The 21,801-nt window shown below is 42.3% G+C and overlaps 1 protein-coding gene across 2 annotated transcripts in view; it reads right to left on the reverse strand.

Moving 5' to 3' along the window:
• The window catches only part of KCNH5 (potassium voltage-gated channel subfamily H member 5), an 825,104-nt gene that overhangs the window by 527,660 nt on the left and 275,643 nt on the right, over positions 1 to 21,801 (reverse strand). For both annotated transcript variants that reach the window (XM_085626196.1, XM_085626195.1), the window contains exon 5: positions 19,589 to 19,624. In XM_085626196.1, coding sequence (XP_085482322.1) covers positions 19,589 to 19,624 — 36 coding nt within the window. The remainder of the gene's footprint in view (positions 1 to 19,588; positions 19,625 to 21,801) is intronic.

The raw sequence follows: 21,801 nt of genomic DNA on the forward strand, positions 1-21,801 counted from the left end.
GATATATCTTGTTTCCAGTTTCCTCAATTTTCTAACTCTCCCCCCCCGTCTACTGGGAGGCCCTGAGTCTATTACATAGTACTTAAGGGCTAAATTATTCGAATTGTGCTTTTCTTTAAAGTGGCGCGCCACTGGATAGGTACTATCTTGATTTGTTATGGCACGCAAATGCTGAAGAATACGTTTGTGCACCTGCAAAACAGTGCTGCCTATGTACTGCAAGCCGCATGTGCACTGCAATACATATACAGCATACTCCGTCTTGCATGTTAAGAGTTTATAAATTTTAAACTCTATCACTGAATGGAGTACTGTAAGTATTTTTATTTATGCCATGTGTGCAAGCCTTGCATGTTTTGCATCTGTAAAACCCTTTTCTCACCAGTAACCAACTGCCACTGTCAATCACTTCTGGGCTTGTCTTGACTATTTTGTCTCTTGTTGAAGGTGCTCGGCTGTATGTGATAGATACTCTTTGAGGAAGTAGAGATCCAATTACTGGGTCACAGAGTACCATGGCCCAATTCTTTTGTATGATTTTCTGAATTTCTTTATGCTGATTGCTGTACTTTATAATCATACGAAACATTTCTACTTCCTGTTTTCTTGGGTCTCCCTCTTTCTCTTTTAAAACATTATTTCTACTTTGCTCAATAGATCTCATAATGGCTCTGTCAATTGTTTTTTCTTGGTATCCTCTCTGTAGGAATCTAACTTGGCTTTTTTCTTTGAGCTATTAATAGTTCACTATTGTTGCTGCAGATTCTCCGCAATCGCAACATCTCTCCATACGGTATGCTATTTATAAGATGATTGGGATGCATACTACTCGCATGGAGATTTGAATTGCCAGCTGTTTTTTTCCTAAATAGCCTAGTTTCAATTTTATGATTTTGAATATATACCTGGGTGTCAAGAAATTCAATAGAACTAGAGCTAATAGTAGTCGTAAACTGAAGATTAATGTCATTGATGTGGAGGGACTGAATAAACTCACAAGCTTCACATTCTGTTCCTTGCCATATCACAAAAAGATCATCAATGTAACGTTGCCACATTTTCACATTTTTCATCATATATTGTTTATGTTCACCCATGAGAGCCAGGTCCTCCCATCTGCCCATATATAGGCAGGCATAACTGGGTGAAAAACTGGCTCCCATGGCAACTCCTCTGGTTTGTTGATATAACTGGCTATTGAACATAAAAATGTTATTATATAGACAGAACTTTATCATATCAATAAGCATATTACTGTGGAGTTTGAATTGCTCAGGTCTGCTTGATAAATAATATCTTATTGCCTCAATTCAGTCTGTATGTTCAATGCTTGTGTATAGCGATGTTACATCCAATGCTATTAAAAGATAGTCGTCATGCCATTCAAATTCAGAGATTTGCCTTAAAAAGTCACTTGTGTCACGAACATAACTAGGCAAGTTCTTGACACAGGTTTGGAGGAAATAGTCAATGTATTTGGTAGTATGTTCTAGCAAACCATCCCTGGCAGAAATTATAGGTCTGCCTGAGGTTGTCTTGATCTTTGTGAATTTTGGGGACGAAATATAACGAAGGAGTAGTTGGGTGTTCTTTTTTCAAATACTTGTATTCATCTCCAGTGATCAGATTTTCCAGTCTCCATGAGGATAGCATTCCATAATATTCTGTGTGTGACGCATTCAAATTAGCCTGACTGCTCCGATTGTAACAAAGTCTATCATTGAGGTGGCTGTATGCTTCCTTATCATATAACTTTTGCGGCCAAAGCACAATATTGCCACCTTCATCACTGCTACGAACAACAACTTCATCATTTTCTTTCAGTTTTTTTTATCAGATTTTTGTATTGTAGATCTTTATTCTTTATGTTGGTGTGTTTTGTCGCCACAATCTTATTGAATTTTTTGATATCCGCTATCATTGATTCATGAAACAGATCAATAGAATCTCTAATCATGATGGGATTGAATGTAGATTTTGGTCTGCAAGGGGTGGATATAGTGTCCCTTATAGTCTCATTATTTGCTGCTGGTAATCTATTGTCCTTAGCAGTGTTACTGACATTTTCATCCCATAATTCTTCCATGGCTTGAAGAAGTATTTGGTCAGTTTATATATATATATACATACATACATATAAAAACACTTTTTGTAACGAAACATGGGCCTAAACATGGGCCTACCTATAACTACCTACTGGTGACTACCAGTAGGTAATATATATATATATATATATATATATATATATATATATATATATATATATATATATATATATATATATATATATATATATATATATATATCAAACAACGAAGTTGCTCCTTCCGGATTACCGGGACCCTTGAAGGTTGGCATACACTCCGGCGGAGCCAGCCGGCGATTCAATATCCAATTCAAGCAAAAAGTCAAGTATGCTCTCAGTAACGTGAGACAACAAATCCAAGCGTGGTAGAAAGTCTAGTGATTTATTTCACACAACGCGTTTCGGCACGCAGCCTTGTTCACGTGTGAAGGGAAATGCTGGCAGCAGTACACATATATTGTTACGGTCAAGCAGATAAAATCAAAATAGGACTGATGCAATAAAACAGGTGAAAAACGATCCGCAATTGGCGGCCATCTTAGACTGTGCAAAAAGTAAACATTATCTAGTTTAAGGCAATACTTTAAAGAAATACTTTAAAATAACGTATGCACATAGCAAAAGTAAATACAGTTGCTCAAAGTCACGTCATACAAATGAGGTCAAAGTAAGACTGATACAATGGGACAATCAAAAAATGATGACGAACCGCAATTGGCGGCCATCTTGGACTGTGCAAAATCAGTGCCTAACGAGAAATACACAAACTCAAAAGCGTAGCAAGAAATGTGCAGAGCAAAAGATAAATCAAGTTGCATTCAGTCAAGTAAAATACATATGCTGGTGTCTGCATCAAATACACTCAAGTGGAGTATACCCTATGGTGAGCTACTGAGGGCCAAACGTAATTGCAATAGCCCTGAGTCCTACTTTGAGGAAAGAGATAACATTACTGCCAGGTTTCTTAATCGGGGTTACCCTAGTTGGGTCCTCAAGAAAGCAAGAGATAGGGCAGACAAAGTTGAACGCACTGATACTCTACAGGACACCACCATAGAAGATGTGCAAAAAGGAGAGACGGGGACCCGTCTCATCCTTACCTACAACAATGATTCACACAAAATAAAACGCATAGTGTCCAGACATTGGAACATTCTTAAAGCGGACAACACATTAGGGGATCTTATCACAGATAGACCCACTATCACCTACAGAAGAGATAAAAACATACGAGATTGGGTTGTGAGAAATGACATTATGAACTATCCCACCACCACTGACCATGGCCTCGTGGGATTTTTCCCATGCGGCCACTGTAAAGCGTGTAAGTACAGCAAATACAAAATATCATTGGATTACAGAGGGGTGACCAAAAAGATTTTTCAATTCCTGACATGCAGTACTAACTTTGTAATTTATGCCATTGTATGTACATGTGATCTATGGTATATTGGCAGCACAACATGTGCAGCAAAGAAAAGGATATTAGAACATCAGAGAGCAATCACCAATAATGATCCCAAATATCCTGTTGCTCGTCACTTTTATGATCACCACTACTCTAATACAGCTGAAATGAGCTATTTGATTTTGGAACACATTCCAAAAAAACCACGTGGTGGGGACAGAGTACTGGCCCTAAGACAAAGGGAATCCAGATACATCATAGAGTTCCAAACCAAGACCCCTGGAGGGCTTAACATGGATGAGGAAATGTCAATTCACCTCAAAACTGAATCCTAGTCTCATACTCAGAAGTAATGTATGTTATGTATCTGTATGTGTAACATGGTAACCTTCTCAAACACTTCTGACTCTTAGTTGCAGATGTATATGCCAATATGTTCAGCCTCCTATTCAGAATGTAAAATGCAATTTTGTATTTCACGGTTTTAACCAAGTTTTTATTTATTTTTTCTCTTTTTTGTATTTCTTACAGGAGAGAAGGAAGGGGCCCAAACACTTGACAGCACCTGCACGGGCATCCTACCCTTTTCCTCTGACTTTAGTTGCACTCTCCATACGTTGTCACGGTTTGCATTTTTTGCTCAGCAGTTTATTTCTATAGTCTCATGTGTGACACCCTTTTAGTATCATTCTGACAGTGATCTGGTCATTGAATTAACCTTTTTATTCACGTCTACAGGATTACTCAACTGTGATAGTGGTACTCAGCTGAGGATGCCTGTCTAAGCCCACTTGGGCAAGATTACCCCACGGTGCAATTGCCACTCACTTGCCTATTAGGACTTGGTATTGACTTGTTGTACTCACACACGCACTATGCTGTTAGCTTTTTTGCACTGCAGACTTTGATTACAACCACACTGACCCTTGTACAATACTGCTAACATGATCACTGTCAGGCACGTGCCCATAATAACAGATACTTCACAAGTGTTGCACATTTTTGACTTTTATGTTGTTTTGGCGGTCTATTTATATTCAGATGCAGCGTATTTGATGCAGACACCAGTATATGTATTTTACTTGACTGAATGCAACTTGATTTATCTTTTGCTCTGCACATTTCTTGCTACACTTTTGAGTTTGTGTATTTCTCGTTAGGCACTGATTTTGCACAGTCCAAGATGGCCGCCAGTTGCGGTTCGTCATCATTTGTTGATTGTCCCATTGTATCAGTCTTACTTTGACCTCATTTGTATGACGTGACTTTGAGCAACTGTATTTACTTTTGCTATGTGCATACGTTATTTTAAAGTATTTCTTTAAAGTATTGCCTTAAACTAGATAATGTTTACTTTTTGCACAGTCTAAGATGTCACTGTAAAGAAGCAGCCATCGAAACCGGCACTGAAGAAGCTACTATGCGAAACGCGTCTGCCCCAGTGTTTCATGGCTCTTGCTTACCTGTGCAAAAATAAAAAGCTGATTTTGCCTTCCAATCCCCGGAGCAGAGTTGTCGCTTTTTTCCTTCGTAGGAGAGAAGTTTTGGTGTTTATATTTAACCTCAGCAACAGGCGCTGACTGTGACAACTGCCCTCTCGGTCTGGTGCTTTGCGCAAAAGCCTGTGAACTTTGGTACTGCACAAAACTGCAATCGCAAAGCCCCCCAACCTTGGGAGAGAGGAGGCAACACGGTTTGCCTGAAAAGGGGATACAGGAAGGCTTCACCATTCTGGGTACCTGTGGCGGAGCTGGGATCCTTTGCCAACTCGTTGGGACCCTACTTATGGTCAGGATATGCCCCGTCACTGTATGGGCTACCTCTGAGGACTCCTAGCCCTAGCATGCATCTGCCTGGTTGGGTGTAGCACAGGACACACGAACATCGTGGAGAGAGGAGGGGCGAGAGATCACCTGATGGGGAGTGACCAACGGTATTTAGATCTGCTCGTTTGGCCCCCCTGAAAGAAGAAGCAGCCATCGAAACCGGCACTGAAGAAGCTACTATGCGAAACGCGTCTGCCCCAGCGTTTCATGGCTCTTGCTTACCTGTGCAAAAATAAAAAGCTGATTTTGCCTTCCAATCCCCGGAGCAGAGTTGTCGCTTTTTTCCTTCGTAGGAGAGAAGTTTTGGTGTTTATATTTAACGTCAGCAACAGGCGCTGACTGTGACAACTGCCCTCTCGGTCTGGTGCTTTGCGCAAAAGCCTGTGAACTTTGGTACTGCACAAAACTGCAATCGCAACGCCCCTCAACCTTGGGAGAGAGGAGGCAACACGGTTTGCCTGAACAGGGGATACAGGAAGGCTTCACCATTCTGGGTACCTGTGGCGGAGCTGGGATCCTTTGCCAACACGTTGGGACCCTACTTATGGTCAGGATATGCCCCGTCACTGTATGGGCTACCTCTGAGGACTCCTAGCCCCAGCATGCATCTGCCTGGTTGGGTGTAGCACAGGATACACGAACATCGTGGTGAGAGGAGGGGCGAGCGATCACCTGATGGGGAGTGACCAACGGTATTTAGATCTGCTCGTTTGGCCCCCCTGAAAGAAGAAGCAGCCATCGAAACCGGCACTGAAGGAGCTACTATGCGAAACGCGTCTGCCCCAGCGTTTCATGGCTCTTGCTTACCTGTGCAAAAATAATAAGCTGATTTTGCCTTCCAATCCCCGGAGCAGAGTTGTCGCTTTTTTCCTTCGTAGGAGAGAAGTTTTGGTGTTTATATTTAACGTCAGCAACAGGCGCTGACTGTGACAACTGCCCTCTCGGTCTCGTGCTTTGCGCAAAAGCCTGTGAACTTTGGTACTGCACAAAACTGCAATCGCAACGCCCCCCAACCTTGGGAGAGAGGAGGCAACACGGTTTGCCTGAAAAGGGGATACAGGAAGGCTTCACCATTCTGGGTACCTGTGGCGGAGCTGGGATCCTTTGCCAACTCGTTGGGACCCTACTTATGGTCAGGATATGCCCCGTCACTGTATGGGCTACCTCTGAGGACTCCTAGCCCCAGCATGCATCTGCCTGGTTGGGTGTAGCACAGGACACACGAACATCGTGGTGAGAGGAGGGGCGAGAGATCACCTGATGGGGAGTGACCAACGGTATTTAGATCTGCTCGTTTGGCCCCCCTGAAAGAAGAAGCAGCCATCGAAACCGGCACTGAAGAAGCTACTATGCGAAACGCGTCTGCCCCAGTGTTTCATGGCTCTTGCTTACCTGTGCAAAAATAAAAAGCTGATTTTGCCTTCCAATCCCCGGAGCAGAGTTGTCGCTTTTTTCCTTCGTAGGAGAGAAGTTTTGGTGTTTATATTTAACCTCAGCAACAGGCGCTGACTGTGACAACTGCCCTCTCGGTCTGGTGCTTTGCGCAAAAGCCTGTGAACTTTGGTACTGCACAAAACTACAATCGCAAAGCCCCCCAACCTTGGGAGAGCGGAGGCAACACGGTTTGCCTGAAAAGGGGATACAGGAAGGCTTCACCATTCTGGGTACCTGTGGCGGAGCTGGGATCCTTTGCCAACTCGTTGGGACCCTACTTATGGTCAGGATATGCCCCGTCACTGTATGGGCTACCTCTGAGGACTCCTAGCCCCAGCATGCATCTGCCTGGTTGGGTGTAGCACAGGACACACGAACATCGTGGTGTGAGGAGGGGCGAGAGATCACCTGATGGGGAGTGACCAACGGTATTTAGATCTGCTCGTTTGGCCCCCCTGAAAGAAGAAGCAGCCATCGAAACCGGCACTGAAGAAGCTACTATGCGAAACGCGTCTGCCCCAGCGTTTCATGGCTCTTGCTTACCTGTGCAAAAATAAAAAGTTGATTTTGCCTTCTAATCCCCGGAGCAGAGTTGTCGCTTTTTTCCTTCGTAGGAGAGAAGTTTTGGTGTTTATATATATATATATATATATATATATATATATATATATATATATATATATATATATATATATATATATATATATATATCAGACACGTCCTCCGAGCACTGGAGCCCCCGACCCTACAGGGCGGCCTCTGAAAACATTGGGCACGGAGAAGCCCAACAATCCAACAGAGCAACGCAGAGGCCCAATTCCAAGGTATTAACTTTATTTACAAAGGCGCAGCAGCATGTCATGCCTCCTTCTCTCCTTACGCGTTTCGGCGTTAGCCTTGTTCACAGGAAATAGAAGTCAATTGCAAAGTGTGTCGTGCGTGCTTTTAAAATTAGAGGTCACGTGACTACCACAATACTGCATCTCCCACAGTGCATTTCACAAGTTAAAGTTTTCTTTTAGGAAGTCCATTGTACTTTTTGCACATTGCTCAATTATATCATTATGTAAAGTGCACTTGTGTTGGTGTTTTAAATCCAAATGGAAAATAGTCACGGAAGTTTTCATTTCAAATCCGACTAATGTCCGATTCCTTTAACTGCCTTCAAACAGAGTGCATACCTTTGGAACGATCGGCGTGGGACATCCTCCCCGCCGAATCCCTTCCTCAGCCCACACATTTTCGCTATTTAGCATTCCTTTCCTCGGTAGGCTTGTGTGAGCGAGTGGGTCATGCTCCACATTAGTTACCAGACACGTCCTCCGAGCACTGGAGCCCCCGACCCTACAGGGCGGCCTCTGAAAACATTGGGCACAGAGAAGCCCAACAATCCAACAGAGCAACGCAGAGGCCCAATTCCAAGGTATTAACTTTATTTACAAAGGCGCAGCAGCATGTCATGCCTCCTTCTCTCCTTACGCGTTTCGGCGTTAGCCTTGTTCACAGGAAATAGAAGTCAATTGCAAAGTGTGTCGTGCGTGCTTTTAAAATTAGAGGTCACGTGACTACCACAATACTGCATCTCCCACAGTGCATTTCACAAGTTAAAGTTTTCTTTTAGGAAGTCCATTGTACTTTTTGCACATTGCTCAATTATATCATTATGTAAAGTGCACTTGTGTTGGTGTTTTAAATCCAAATGGAAAATAGTCACGGAAGTTTTCATTTCAAATCCGACTAATGTCCGATTCCTTTAACTGCCTTCAAACAGAGTGCATACCTTTGGAACGATCGGCGTGGGACATCCTCCCCGCCGAATCCCTTCCTCAGCCCACACATTTTCGCTATTTAGCATTCCTTTCCTCGGTAGGCTTGTGTGAGCGAGTGGGTCATGCTCCACATTAGTTACCAGACACGTCCTCCGAGCACTGGAGCCCCCGACCCTACAGGGCGGCCTCTGAAAACATTGGGCACGGAGAAGCCCAACAATCCAACAGAGCAACGCAGAGGCCCAATTCCAAGGTATTAACTTTATTTACAAAGGCGCAGCAGCATGTCATGCCTCCTTCTCTCCTTACGCGTTTCGGCGTTAGCCTTGTTCACAGGAAATAGAAGTCAATTGCAAAGTGTGTCGTGCGTGCTTTTAAAATTAGAGGTCACGTGACTACCACAATACTGCATCTCCCACAGTGCATTTCACAAGTTAAAGTTTTCTTTTAGGAAGTCCATTGTACTTTTTGCACATTGCTCAATTATATCATTATGTAAAGTGCACTTGTGTTGGTGTTTTAAATCCAAATGGAAAATAGTCACGGAAGTTTTCATTTCAAATCCGACTAATGTCCGATTCCTTTAACTGCCTTCAAACAGAGTGCATACCTTTGGAACGATCGGCGTGGGACATCCTCCCCGCCGAATCCCTTCCTCAGCCCACACATTTTCGCTATTTAGCATTCCTTTCCTCGGTAGGCTTGTGTGAGCGAGTGGGTCATGCTCCACATTAGTTACCAGACACGTCCTCCGAGCACTGGAGCCCCCGACCCTACAGGGCGGCCTCTGAAAACATTGGGCACGGAGAAGCCCAACAATCCAACAGAGCAACGCAGAGGCCCAATTCCAAGGTATTAACTTTATTTACAAAGGCGCAGCAGCATGTCATGCCTCCTTCTCTCCTTACGCGTTTCGGCGTTAGCCTTGTTCACAGGAAATAGAAGTCAATTGCAAAGTGTGTCGTGCGTGCTTTTAAAATTAGAGGTCACGTGACTACCACAATACTGCATCTCCCACAGTGCATTTCACAAGTTAAAGTTTTCTTTTAGGAAGTCCATTGTACTTTTTGCACATTGCTCAATTATATCATTATGTAAAGTGCACTTGTGTTGGTGTTTTAAATCCAAATGGAAAATAGTCACGGAAGTTTTCATTTCAAATCCGACTAATGTCCGATTCCTTTAACTGCCTTCAAACAGAGTGCATACCTTTGGAACGATCGGCGTGGGACATCCTCCCCGCCGAATCCCTTCCTCAGCCCACACATTTTCGCTATTTAGCATTCCTTTCCTCGGTAGGCTTGTGTGAGCGAGTGGGTCATGCTCCACATTAGTTACCAGACACGTCCTCCGAGCACTGGAGCCCCCGACCCTACAGGGCGGCCTCTGAAAACATTGGGCACGGAGAAGCCCAACAATCCAACAGAGCAACGCAGAGGCCCAATTCCAAGGTATTAACTTTATTTACAAAGGCGCAGCAGCATGTCATGCCTCCTTCTCTCAATTGACTTCTATTTCCTGTGAACAAGGCTAACGCCGAAACGCGTAAGGAGAGAAGGAGGCATGACATGCTGCTGCGCCTTTGTAAATAAAGTTAATACCTTGGAATTGGGCCTCTGCGTTGCTCTGTTGGATTGTTGGGCTTCTCCGTGCCCAATGTTTTCAGAGGCCGCCCTGTAGGGTCGGGGGCTCCAGTGCTCGGAGGACGTGTCTGGTAACTAATGTGGAGCATGACCCACTCGCTCACACAAGCCTACCGAGGAAAGGAATGCTAAATAGCGAAAATGTGTGGGCTGAGGAAGGGATTCGGCGGGGAGGATGTCCCACGCCGATCGTTCCAAAGGTATGCACTCTGTTTGAAGGCAGTTAAAGGAATCGGACATTAGTCGGATTTGAAATGAAAACTTCCGTGACTATTTTCCATTTGGATTTAAAACACCAACACAAGTGCACTTTACATAATGATATAATTGAGCAATGTGCAAAAAGTACAATGGACTTCCTAAAAGAAAACTTTAACTTGTGAAATGCACTGTGGGAGATGCAGTATTGTGGTAGTCACGTGACCTCTAATTTTAAAAGCACGCACGACACACTTTGCAATTGACTTCTATTTCCTGTGAACAAGGCTAACGCCGAAACGCGTAAGGAGAGAAGGAGGCATGACATGCTGCTGCGCCTTTGTAAATAAAGTTAATACCTTGGAATTGGGCCTCTGCGTTGCTCTGTTGGATTGTTGGGCTTCTCCGTGCCCAATGTTTTCAGAGGCCGCCCTGTAGGGTCGGGGGCTCCAGTGCTCGGAGGACGTGTCTGGTAACTAATGTGGAGCATGACCCACTCGCTCACACAAGCCTACCGAGGAAAGGAATGCTAAATAGCGAAAATGTGTGGGCTGAGGAAGGGATTCGGCGGGGAGGATGTCCCACGCCGATCGTTCCAAAGGTATGCACTCTGTTTGAAGGCAGTTAAAGGAATCGGACATTAGTCGGATTTGAAATGAAAACTTCCGTGACTATTTTCCATTTGGATTTAAAACACCAACACAAGTGCACTTTACATAATGATATAATTGAGCAATGTGCAAAAAGTACAATGGACTTCCTAAAAGAAAACTTTAACTTGTGAAATGCACTGTGGGAGATGCAGTATTGTGGTAGTCACGTGACCTCTAATTTTAAAAGCACGCACGACACACTTTGCAATTGACTTCTATTTCCTGTGAACAAGGCTAACGCCGAAACGCGTAAGGAGAGAAGGAGGCATGACATGCTGCTGCGCCTTTGTAAATAAAGTTAATACCTTGGAATTGGGCCTCTGCGTTGCTCTGTTGGATTGTTGGGCTTCTCCGTGCCCAATGTTTTCAGAGGCCGCCCTGTAGGGTCGGGGGCTCCAGTGCTCGGAGGACGTGTCTGGTAACTAATGTGGAGCATGACCCACTCGCTCACACAAGCCTACCGAGGAAAGGAATGCTAAATAGCGAAAATGTGTGGGCTGAGGAAGGGATTCGGCGGGGAGGATGTCCCACGCCGATCGTTCCAAAGGTATGCACTCTGTTTGAAGGCAGTTAAAGGAATCGGACATTAGTCGGATTTGAAATGAAAACTTCCGTGACTATTTTCCATTTGGATTTAAAACACCAACACAAGTGCACTTTACATAATGATATAATTGAGCAATGTGCAAAAAGTACAATGGACTTCCTAAAAGAAAACTTTAACTTGTGAAATGCACTGTGGGAGATGCAGTATTGTGGTAGTCACGTGACCTCTAATTTTAAAAGCACGCACGACACACTTTGCAATTGACTTCTATTTCCTGTGAACAAGGCTAACGCCGAAACGCGTAAGGAGAGAAGGAGGCATGACATGCTGCTGCGCCTTTGTAAATAAAGTTAATACCTTGGAATTGGGCCTCTGCGTTGCTCTATATATATATATATATATATATGTATATATATATGTTTATATATGTTTATATATGTTTATATATGTTTATAGATAAATAGATATAGATATATTCAAGACTTTCTATGTATCTGCCTTTGCATTTGCGCCTTTGCCTTTGGGCTCTGTAATTAGGAGTTACAAAAACATTAGCAAAGGTAAATGTTTAGCCGTTGATGCCAGATTGGTTGGGTTATTTTTTTGATCTAGTGTTCGCCACAACCTTTTTTTTTTTTCTTTCCAGAAAGCAATGAGTACATTTCTTTTAATAAAAAAAAAAACAATCCCAGTTAAGCAGTCCGGGCATACATAACCTACCCATGATATATCCCCAACAAAGTAGATATTTAGACAAAACAAGTCTAAGCGTACAAAACAGATGAAAAACAATGACCCACTTATTTCAACTTACAGCTCCATCAGAGGCTCCCAAATTAACTGACCCCTTCTCTTTCCCCTGCTACCTTTACATTTATACAATGCCATCTCCAAATTATATATGTGAAAGAATCTAGCATACCTAGCCTGGTACGTTAAGGCATCCTCATCCTTCCACTTAGACACAATCATTATACGATAGACAGCTGCTGCCATAAAGCATAGATAGAGCTGAGATCCTTCCAACTGTTGCACTTCATCATATCCAAATATCAACATAGTTGGAGTTAAGGAAAAGACCCGCCCCAGAGTCTGCCGTAAAAACAGCTCCATTTTTTCTTGTAGTATATCCAATTGACAGCAGTCAGAAAACATATGGATCAGATCAGCTGGAGCCTGGCCACATCTTGGGCACTTGTTGTTATCCCTTTTCCCCCATGCCCAGAGTTTAGCTGGCGTGAAATACAACCCGAATACCGTTTTAAACGTTTGGGCTTTAAGGTTAGCCGATAAAAATGCTTTTTTAGATAATTCCAATGATCTACATATATCAATATCCGGGTTATTCAGTTTCTTTGCCCAGCTGATTTCTACTCTAACAATATCATCCGGATTGGCCTCCATCAATATTGAATATACGTCCTTAACTCGAGGATGTTTTTTCGTTAAATGCTCTAATAACGGGATTTGAGCAAGATTAATAGATTCCAGATCCAATGTTTTGATCACAGCTCTGACTTGCATATGTTTGAAAAATGTGTTCGGATCTATCCCATATTGTTCCTGTAGTTCCTTGAACGAAAGTAGCCCATTCACGTCAGTAATATCCCCTTTATTTTGAATTCCTGCCTTTTCCCAGACTCTGTTTACATTATCGTTCAATGGAACCAAGAAGGCAGATGAGCGCCATAGAGCCACATATCTCTGGATTCTTGGTATTTTTAGAGTTTTACAAACTTTCTGCCATACATTCCAGGCAGCACGTATGATCTTAAAGCATGTTTTTTTATAATAGCTGCCTTCTAGCTGTCTTAGAATTAGCCCTGGTGCTAATTTTCCTACTGCTAATTCATAGATGGATGGCGGGATATCATTATCCAAGACAATTGTCCTGACCTGATCCCAAGGTTTTAATCTGAATAATATAGTCATATGCTGCAGCATTACAGCCCAGTAATAATATAGAAGATTAGGAACTGCCAGCCCCCCACAATGTTGCGGTAAAGTCATTAGTTTCAGCGATCTCCTAACCTTCTTATAGCTCCATATAAATTGTGAGAACAGCCCATCCGCCTTTTTTAATACTGAATTTGCTGGTTCCAAAGGTATGCCCCGGATTAAATAGAAAAATTTAGGAAACATTGTCATTTTTATGACATTCGCTCTTCCGATGATGGATAGATGTAGATTATCCAATCTCTTTAAATCCCCTCCAATTTTTTTTAATAAAGGTGCAGAATTTGCTTCCCAAGTCTTGCCTACTTCCGCTGTAATAATAATCCCTAAGTAAGTGGCTGACTCTGCCCTTCGAGGATCTTGACATTGTGTATTCCGAGTACAGACAATTTGAGTTTTGTCTGTATTTAAACTGTATCCTGATTGTCTTCCGAATTCTGAAGCCAGCATTTCAATCCTTGTTAATGCAGTGCGTGGATCGGGAGTAACAACCACGATATCATCGGCGTAGGCTAACACCTTGGTGTTATAGCCATGGATCTCTATCGGTTTAATTAAGTGATCACTCAATAAAGCTCTAACTAGGAGGTCTATATAGAGCGCGAATAAGATTGGGGAGCAGGGACAACCCTGTCTCGTACCACAAGTGATCTCAATCCTAACCGACTCCTTCCCAATTAATTGTATTTTCGCATGAGCCTCAACATACATGGCTTGAATGGTGGTTAGAATTCGTGGGCCGAAGCCTTTAGATCTTACATTTTGCCACAGATATGCTCACTCTACTTGATCAAATGCCTTTTGGGCGTCCAGCAATATCAGAGACATCTGTGCACCTGTGGTTTCAGCAACATCAAATAGAGAAATTACCCTGCGGACATGGTCCGTTGTACCCTTGCCTGGAATAAACCCATGCTGCCATGGGCTTACTAAAGATCCGATTATCTTTGAGAGTCTTATAGCCAGAATTTTAGAATACAATTTCTCATCGGCATTGATTAGTGATATGGGCCGGTATGAAGCAGGATCTTCAGCTTTTTGCCCTTTTTTAGAAAAATCACAATATTAGTTTCTTTCCATGATTGGGGCGGGATCCCCTTCTGCTGGACAGATAAAAATAAATCTAATAATAAAGGAGCCAAATCTGTTTGCAACACTTTATATAATTCTATAGGGATTCCATCTGGGCCCGATGCATTGCCCAGAGCCATCATCTGCAGCGCTTCTAACACCTCACTCAGAGAGATATCTTCTTCTAGCCCTTCCAGCAGAGGGGGTATATTCCCTGTAAATACCTCTGTTGTTATTGGTGCCTGAACCCTAGAACTGTACAAATCTTGATAAAAGTCTGTACGAATGTTTAATATACCTGGCAGATCTGTGGCTAACCCCCCATCCTTCCCTCTTAATTTAATGATGCTATTTATTGCTCCCCTTTCTTTTAACCGGCGTGCGAGATGTTTCCCCGTCATTTCACCATACTCATAATTCTCTTGTGTGTCAGTTTGAAATCTTTCAGCTGCTTTTTTATTAAAGATTCCATTTATCTTAGCTTTAGTTCTGATTACTTTTAACTCTAGAGATATTTGTAGGTCTAACTGTTTTTGTCCTATAGCTATCGTATGTTGTTTCTCATAATTAATAAATTCATCTGTAAGTGTGTTTATTTCATTTTTCTATTGTTTCCTGTTAAACCCAACAAAACTTATTATCTCACCTCTGAGCCCAGCCTTAAATAAGTCCCAGACAATTTCTCTTGTGGTGCTGTATCTGTTAATATCAAAAAACTGTTGTGTCCACCCCCTAATATGATCAATAAAACCCTCTGTAGCCAGCTGTTTTTTATCAAAAGTCCACTTTGTGAATCCTTTTGAGAACAACGGAACTACAATATCTAGCAATAGCGGGTTGTGATCTCACAATACCTTGGGGAGCTTCCTAATCTGACCCCCCTCTAAAAGAGAGGCAGATACGAAAAAATAATCAAGTCTGACGTATTTTCTATGTGGGCATGAGAAGTACGTATAACCCAGGTCCTCTTCTTTTTACATGACCACATATCTACCAGCCCATGGCTGTCCATGAGTGCCTTTAAAGCTTTAAAAACTCGTGGTTTCCTACCCTTATACCCGCCTATGACAGAATCCTCTGTATCCAAATGGATATTAAAATCCCCACATATTATTAAGGGCATTGGCCAAGAGGCCAATTCTGCCTCAAGCTCTGACAGCAGACCAGAGTCGTCAATATTTGAACCATATATTGTACAAATTGTGAGCTGATTTGGAATACAAGCAATAGCCCACCTACCCAGTTTGTCTGATTTGACTTGCTTAATAGGTAGTAGCCGTTTGGAGACATGTATGGCCACCCCTCTTGTATTGGTGGACTGCGATGAGCAGATAACCTGAGAGTACCCAGGGATAAGATTCAGCCCTCTTTTCTGCCAGGGGATATGCGTCTCTTGCTGGCAGATTATATCCGCCCCAATTCCTCGTAAAACCTCCCCAGCTCTATTCCTTTTAACCCTGTCATTTAGCCCACCAATATTAATTGTACAGACAATCAACCTACCCATATTTATAACTTCCTTGATGACTAAGTTGCCCTTTGGCCCACTCCCCTAGGATTTTACCACTAACTTTCTTTCCCTGTGTTAATACTTTGCTTTCCTGGATCTTCTGGATTTTATCCCCCCTACCCCTACCTCCCAAGACCCCCTCATTCCCCCTCATTCCCCCTTCCTCGGCCCACCCCCCTCTCCCCTCTACCCCTCCATCCCCCCTATACACCCCCACCCCACCCTGCTATGTGAGACAACAGACCACCTGGGTCTGAGTATGATGAATGGTGGTACTCATCCTGGTGACACATCCACACATATTAATACAATTTAACAAATATTTCTTGCATTTTTGTACAGATCTGTTATATGCTGAGAGCCATTAGGCCCTTCCAATAATTATCAGAAGTATTGATCGTTCCTATCTGTCCCTATTTATCTAGAACAATTGTTTCAAATTATCTAACTATAGTGAGAAAAAATAAGGTAGAAGGTAAAAATCATTTCCCCCCAGTGACCAAAAACTCCTTAGCCTTAATTTCAGATGTGAAAAACCTCGTTTGATCTCTCCATATTATTTTCAATCAAGCCGGATTAAGGAGAAAGGCCTGCGCGCCTTTTTCCTGAAACAATGTGATCATCTGCCACAGGCGCCATCTGCGTTCCACCGTAGTGTGGCAGAAATCAGGCCTAGTGAAAAAAGAAAATCCATCAGCCGTACGCTGAGCTTTTTCAAAAACAATGTGTCTCAGCATAAAATTGCCAAAATATACCAAGAATGCCCGTGGTTTGGCATACGGGGCGAACTGGATGTCGCATATTAAACGGAACTCAATGTGCCCTCTGTATCTCCTGTGACCAATTCCAACCTGTCACTTCTGGGAAGGATTTCTCCAAGAGTTCAACGATATACAGGCGTGCGTCGGGCCCCTCCTTCCCTTCCGGAATCCCAAGAAAGCGTAAATTATTTCTTCTCTGCCGGTTCTCTCCTTCTTCCAATTTCCACTGGATATCCGAAAGTTGCCCCTCATGTGCTTCAATTTGGCCCTTTGACCCTGCGATATCTTCTTCCACTACAGCCGTCCTTGTTTCCAGCTCCGAGATTCGATCAGTTATATCGTTGCATGTCTTGGCAATTTTTCGCACTGCCCCCTGGAGTTTCCGGGTGGCATTTCTGGGAGCGTTTACTTTCCAACCGAGCTTCTTCCGTATGTGCCATTACACATTGTAGTATAGATTCTAATGTGGGGGAGAGTGCGGGAGGCTCCGCTACTGTTTCCTCTTGGTTAGGCTGATTGCGGACCCCCATTAGTTGGTCCCCTGTGGAATAGTCCCACCTAAGATCAGTATGCTTAGAGTTGGTCTTCTGCCCTGATCGGGGTATCGTATTCCCAGTTGCAGGAGTCCTTTACAAACCCCTTGCTTCAACGTCCAAGGGGATTTCCTCCTCACTTGAGTCTGTGTTAGCGTCTTGATCTGAGCCCAATCCTGACCAGGTGTCATCCGAGAGAGAGTAATAGTCGTTTGCCTCAGAGTCAATATCCCTTTCCCTGCCCTCTTGCAATACTCCATATGGCTTTAGGGCCCCTTTCATACCTTTCATTCTTCTTTTTTAATTCTGCTCTCTGGGATGCTTCCCTGTTTCCTCCTCCTGCTGGATTTTAGTCCTCCCAGGTGAGCCATTCTGCTGGCTAGCATTACCTGTGACCATCTCCCCCAGGGTTTCACCCACTTGAGCATCCAGAATATTATCCCCCAATTGTTCCCCCTGTCCCTGCAGCTCTACACCACCGCCTTCAGCCTGCTCTTTGTTCCCTCTCGTTCCCGACAGTGGCTTACCGGTAGTATCCTGATCATTCTCCTTGGCCATCTGTACAATCTCCTGTAACTCCTTTCCGAATTGCTCCTTATGCTGGCCCATAGCAGGTCCCATAGCTATTCCTGTCCCAGCAGCCCGGAACATGTCAGCAATTGTGGCCCGAAGCGGCTGGAGCTGTGGCTGTACTCCCACTACCTTCCCCTTCCCGTCAGGGAGATTTTCCGGCCGATTCCTCTGCCGGTGTCCATGCACTACAGGGGCAGGTACCGCCTCTGTTTCTGCCGGTTTTTGCTTTGGGGACTCCAGGGGGACCGACTGCGTGGCTCCTTTACTTTTCACACCGACTTTAGGTGCCATATTTTCAGCCTTCCTTCCAGCAAGACACCTGAACAAGCTCCCGCTTGAGTTCGCGGCAGCCGACAATCAGCTGTTCCGCGACCGCCGATAATGCCGATATCCAGTGCCTCACCCCGGGTAAGCTGAATTCCTTTACGGCGTGATTTATAATTTCCTTGCTCTCCGCCATCCATAAACTCCAATATCATTTCTTGCATATGTCCGTTTATTTTTTTTTAAAACCCCGTCACCAGGAGAGCCACCTACGGCCGACTTTACTCGGCTGCCATCTTGCCTCCTAAAAGTATGTTTATAACATAGAGGTTATTGGTATTTTAGCCAGACATTATCCATTAGTCTGTTGTTGTGTCATTCATATTTGTCTTACAAACACTCAGCATGCATCGGGGGCAGAGATCAGGCCACTTTAGCCATTGGCTTTCTTCACTGTGAGTTATGGTAGGTTGCCCATTCACACAGAACACATACTCACACAAAGTGGTTCTTTGCAGTGCAAGGGACTACTATAGTAGTGTGTGCTTTTATGAAACCAACATTTTTTTTTTGCCTGCAACCAATATTTTTTCTTTCTTCTTTAGATTGAAGATGATTTGACAGATTCCCAACAATAAAGTTTTGTAAAAACCATGACAGAACAAAACAAGAATTGCCAAATCCAGGAGGCTGGGGTCCAAAGTCAGAGCTACAAGTTTTACTAATTCTTGTTTTCGTTGTTGGGAGCATTTAATTGTCTATGGTACAACATGGGGCTATTTTTGATAAGGTGGAAAACATTTGTAAAAATTATTAATACATTAATTTCAACAAAGGTCAATATGTATTGAACAATGTCATTTATTTCATACTAAGTATTTTGAGAATTATAATTTATTGATGCATATGAAAAAAGATAATGTAAAGCTGTGTAACTAATTTTCAGGAAACTGGAAATAGACAATATCATTTGTTAACATTTCAAAAAATACAATGACTTTAAATTATTTTGTTTCCTTTGATATTTTTCAGGCACCTTGTATAGTGTAAAATACGGAAGCTGTAACGGGTTTATGAGCTTTGTTAAGGCATTTATTATGACTAACATACTTTCTGGTAATCAGTGTGTCAATGTGCGAAAGATGTGAGCAGTCTGTATATTGAAGTGTTTGCCAGATATGCAGCGTATAATTCTAATATGCTTTTACTGCATTATAGAAAATGCAAATCCATATTCACACTACAACTCAAAATACATTATACTAAAGCCTGTATTGACAATTGTATATACACAGTGGTTATTCATTAAACCTATGTTTTGAGACATGCATTTCAATTGTTGTCACATCCACTTACTTTGAGCACTTTTAAGCTGAGTTGTCCCAACGTTAGCTGTATAGAAAAGAAATGTATTTTTGTTTTTTAAAAGTAACTTGATTTACAGGAAAAGCGCTCTGCTGCCTTCTGGCTAGGTTTGCGCCATAGAAAAAACATATACATACATACAAACTGGCAAACCATATAACCATGTTTACATCAATTTTGTGTAATATTTTGAAATGCAACAATAACATTATTACATAAAATGTGAAAATACTTAATCATGTTCAACTAGAAATTACAGAAAAATAAAACATATTAAAAGGAAAAAGAACTTATCTGTAACCATGGTTTTTCGAGTTGAGTATTCACAATAGACGCAATGGGATAATATTACCCCCTTTGATTCTTTGAAACATTTCTTCAGAGATTTTTAAGGTAGATACATAGAATTTGAAGATGGAGACTACCTCATGCATAATAATGCTAGCCCATTTAATACCTGTTCTCCTAATATTTGCAACGTGTATTCCAACACTAGCCTGTGTTACTCAGTGCAATTGTTGCCCAATTCAATTATTTAATTATCACTGGTATATTTTCAAGCTGTTTTCTTGGGAGGGGTTTCCGTTAATTGACTATCCTTTGTGTGAAAAAATGAAACTTCTATGCCTATCCAAACTACACCCACTTCTAAAGCAATTGTAAGAGCGATATGAGCAAAAGAAATAATTGCTCTTTGTACTCAGTTTATCCAAATTAGGAATTTAAATACTTCTGTCATATCCAGGCTGGTAATATGTGGTAAATCCAAGGACCTAGCATCATTTAACAGTTTATGTCTGAACTGTTTGTAAACTGCCTTCATCTTTTTATCCTTCTGGAAATTCATTCCTAAGAAACAATTTCAATTCTCTAGGTAAAGTCTGACTAGTGATGTGATAAGACACCCTTGCCCTTCCTGCTGGTTACTCAATCATGTGCATCATAAAATATTCTGTTGTGGTCATTATGACTCAAGAGGTAGTGCAAAAAGAAAAGTGCAAACTGTTTTGTGTCGCTTCCTCAGTGCCAATTGTCATGAGCTGTACTTGTGCAAATTTTGCTGTTGGCAACATAAATGCCTGCACAGAATCTAAAAAATGAAGAAATAACACAAACAAAGCTGTCTAGCACGTAGTACCATTTTATTTCTGCAGGTTTTGTTTACACCCAGCTAAAACACTGGGATCTAATAACTACTCCAGTATTGTATTGGCCTTGTTAAAGCATGTAAACACTTTTTTTCACAACAAACTGTAGTATTATTTAACATCTCTTTTGTGTTCTCATCACGTATTCTTTGACACTTCTGGGAATTACTGTGTGTGTGCTAAGTGAATGAATTACCATTTGGCTCTTTTTAGATGATACTGCAATTTATAGATTAAATTTTGGAGCTTTTCTAAATCCTGATTATGCTTTTACCATCCATTTAGGGTTTCTCACCTTTCACATACTTTTGTATCCTTTGGTGTTACAGGTCTTTATGAAGCTTCATACTGCTTGATCATCCAGAAATAACACTAACAAGTCTCCTGAATGTTTGGTTTGAATCTCAATTTTAACATCTGAAGAAAGATAATTCTGTGGCATGAAGGGAGTGTAAGGGGTTCATTTAAAGTCCAAATATGCAGGTGTGGAAGAGAAAACCAATGTACAATGCTTTCAGATGAACTGGCTACAGTGCCAGGGTTTTTAAACCTCAAGGTGGCCCCCACCATCAGACACCTATGGGAAAAAAATCCCCTAATGGCAATTTCACAAAGACAGTCCAGCATGGGATATTTGCCATCATGTTGCTGCTGGATACATTCGCCAAAAGTGGGTTTTAATCAGTATCCAAATCAGAAGTGTCCTTGACATGTAGAGAGCTACCTCCCTGCACATCAGGGGCATTTTGTGTGTTTTCAGGACTGCCTCCATTGGTTATGAAGTTGCACTGTAATGTGGAGGAACCATTGAAGATGGTAGTGGACCACAATCTATAAATTGGGCAGATGATTGGTATCCATCCTTGACGATGTCTTGTCTATTAATATGATGTTCCTGGTGGCTGAGCAAGCAACAGCTCTGCAATATGGAAGTTAATACCCCCTCCCTTATAAATGAGAAGCTGGGGAGGAAGGGGCATTTGTGTTTTTAGTGGATGTATTGTGGTACTGTGACAAGTATATGTTCCAGTGGAATGTGTGTGAGTCAGCATGGAA

Source organism: Triturus cristatus, chromosome 9 (assembly GCF_964204655.1).
Source record: "Triturus cristatus chromosome 9, aTriCri1.1, whole genome shotgun sequence".
Lineage (NCBI taxonomy): Eukaryota > Metazoa > Chordata > Amphibia > Caudata > Salamandridae > Triturus > Triturus cristatus.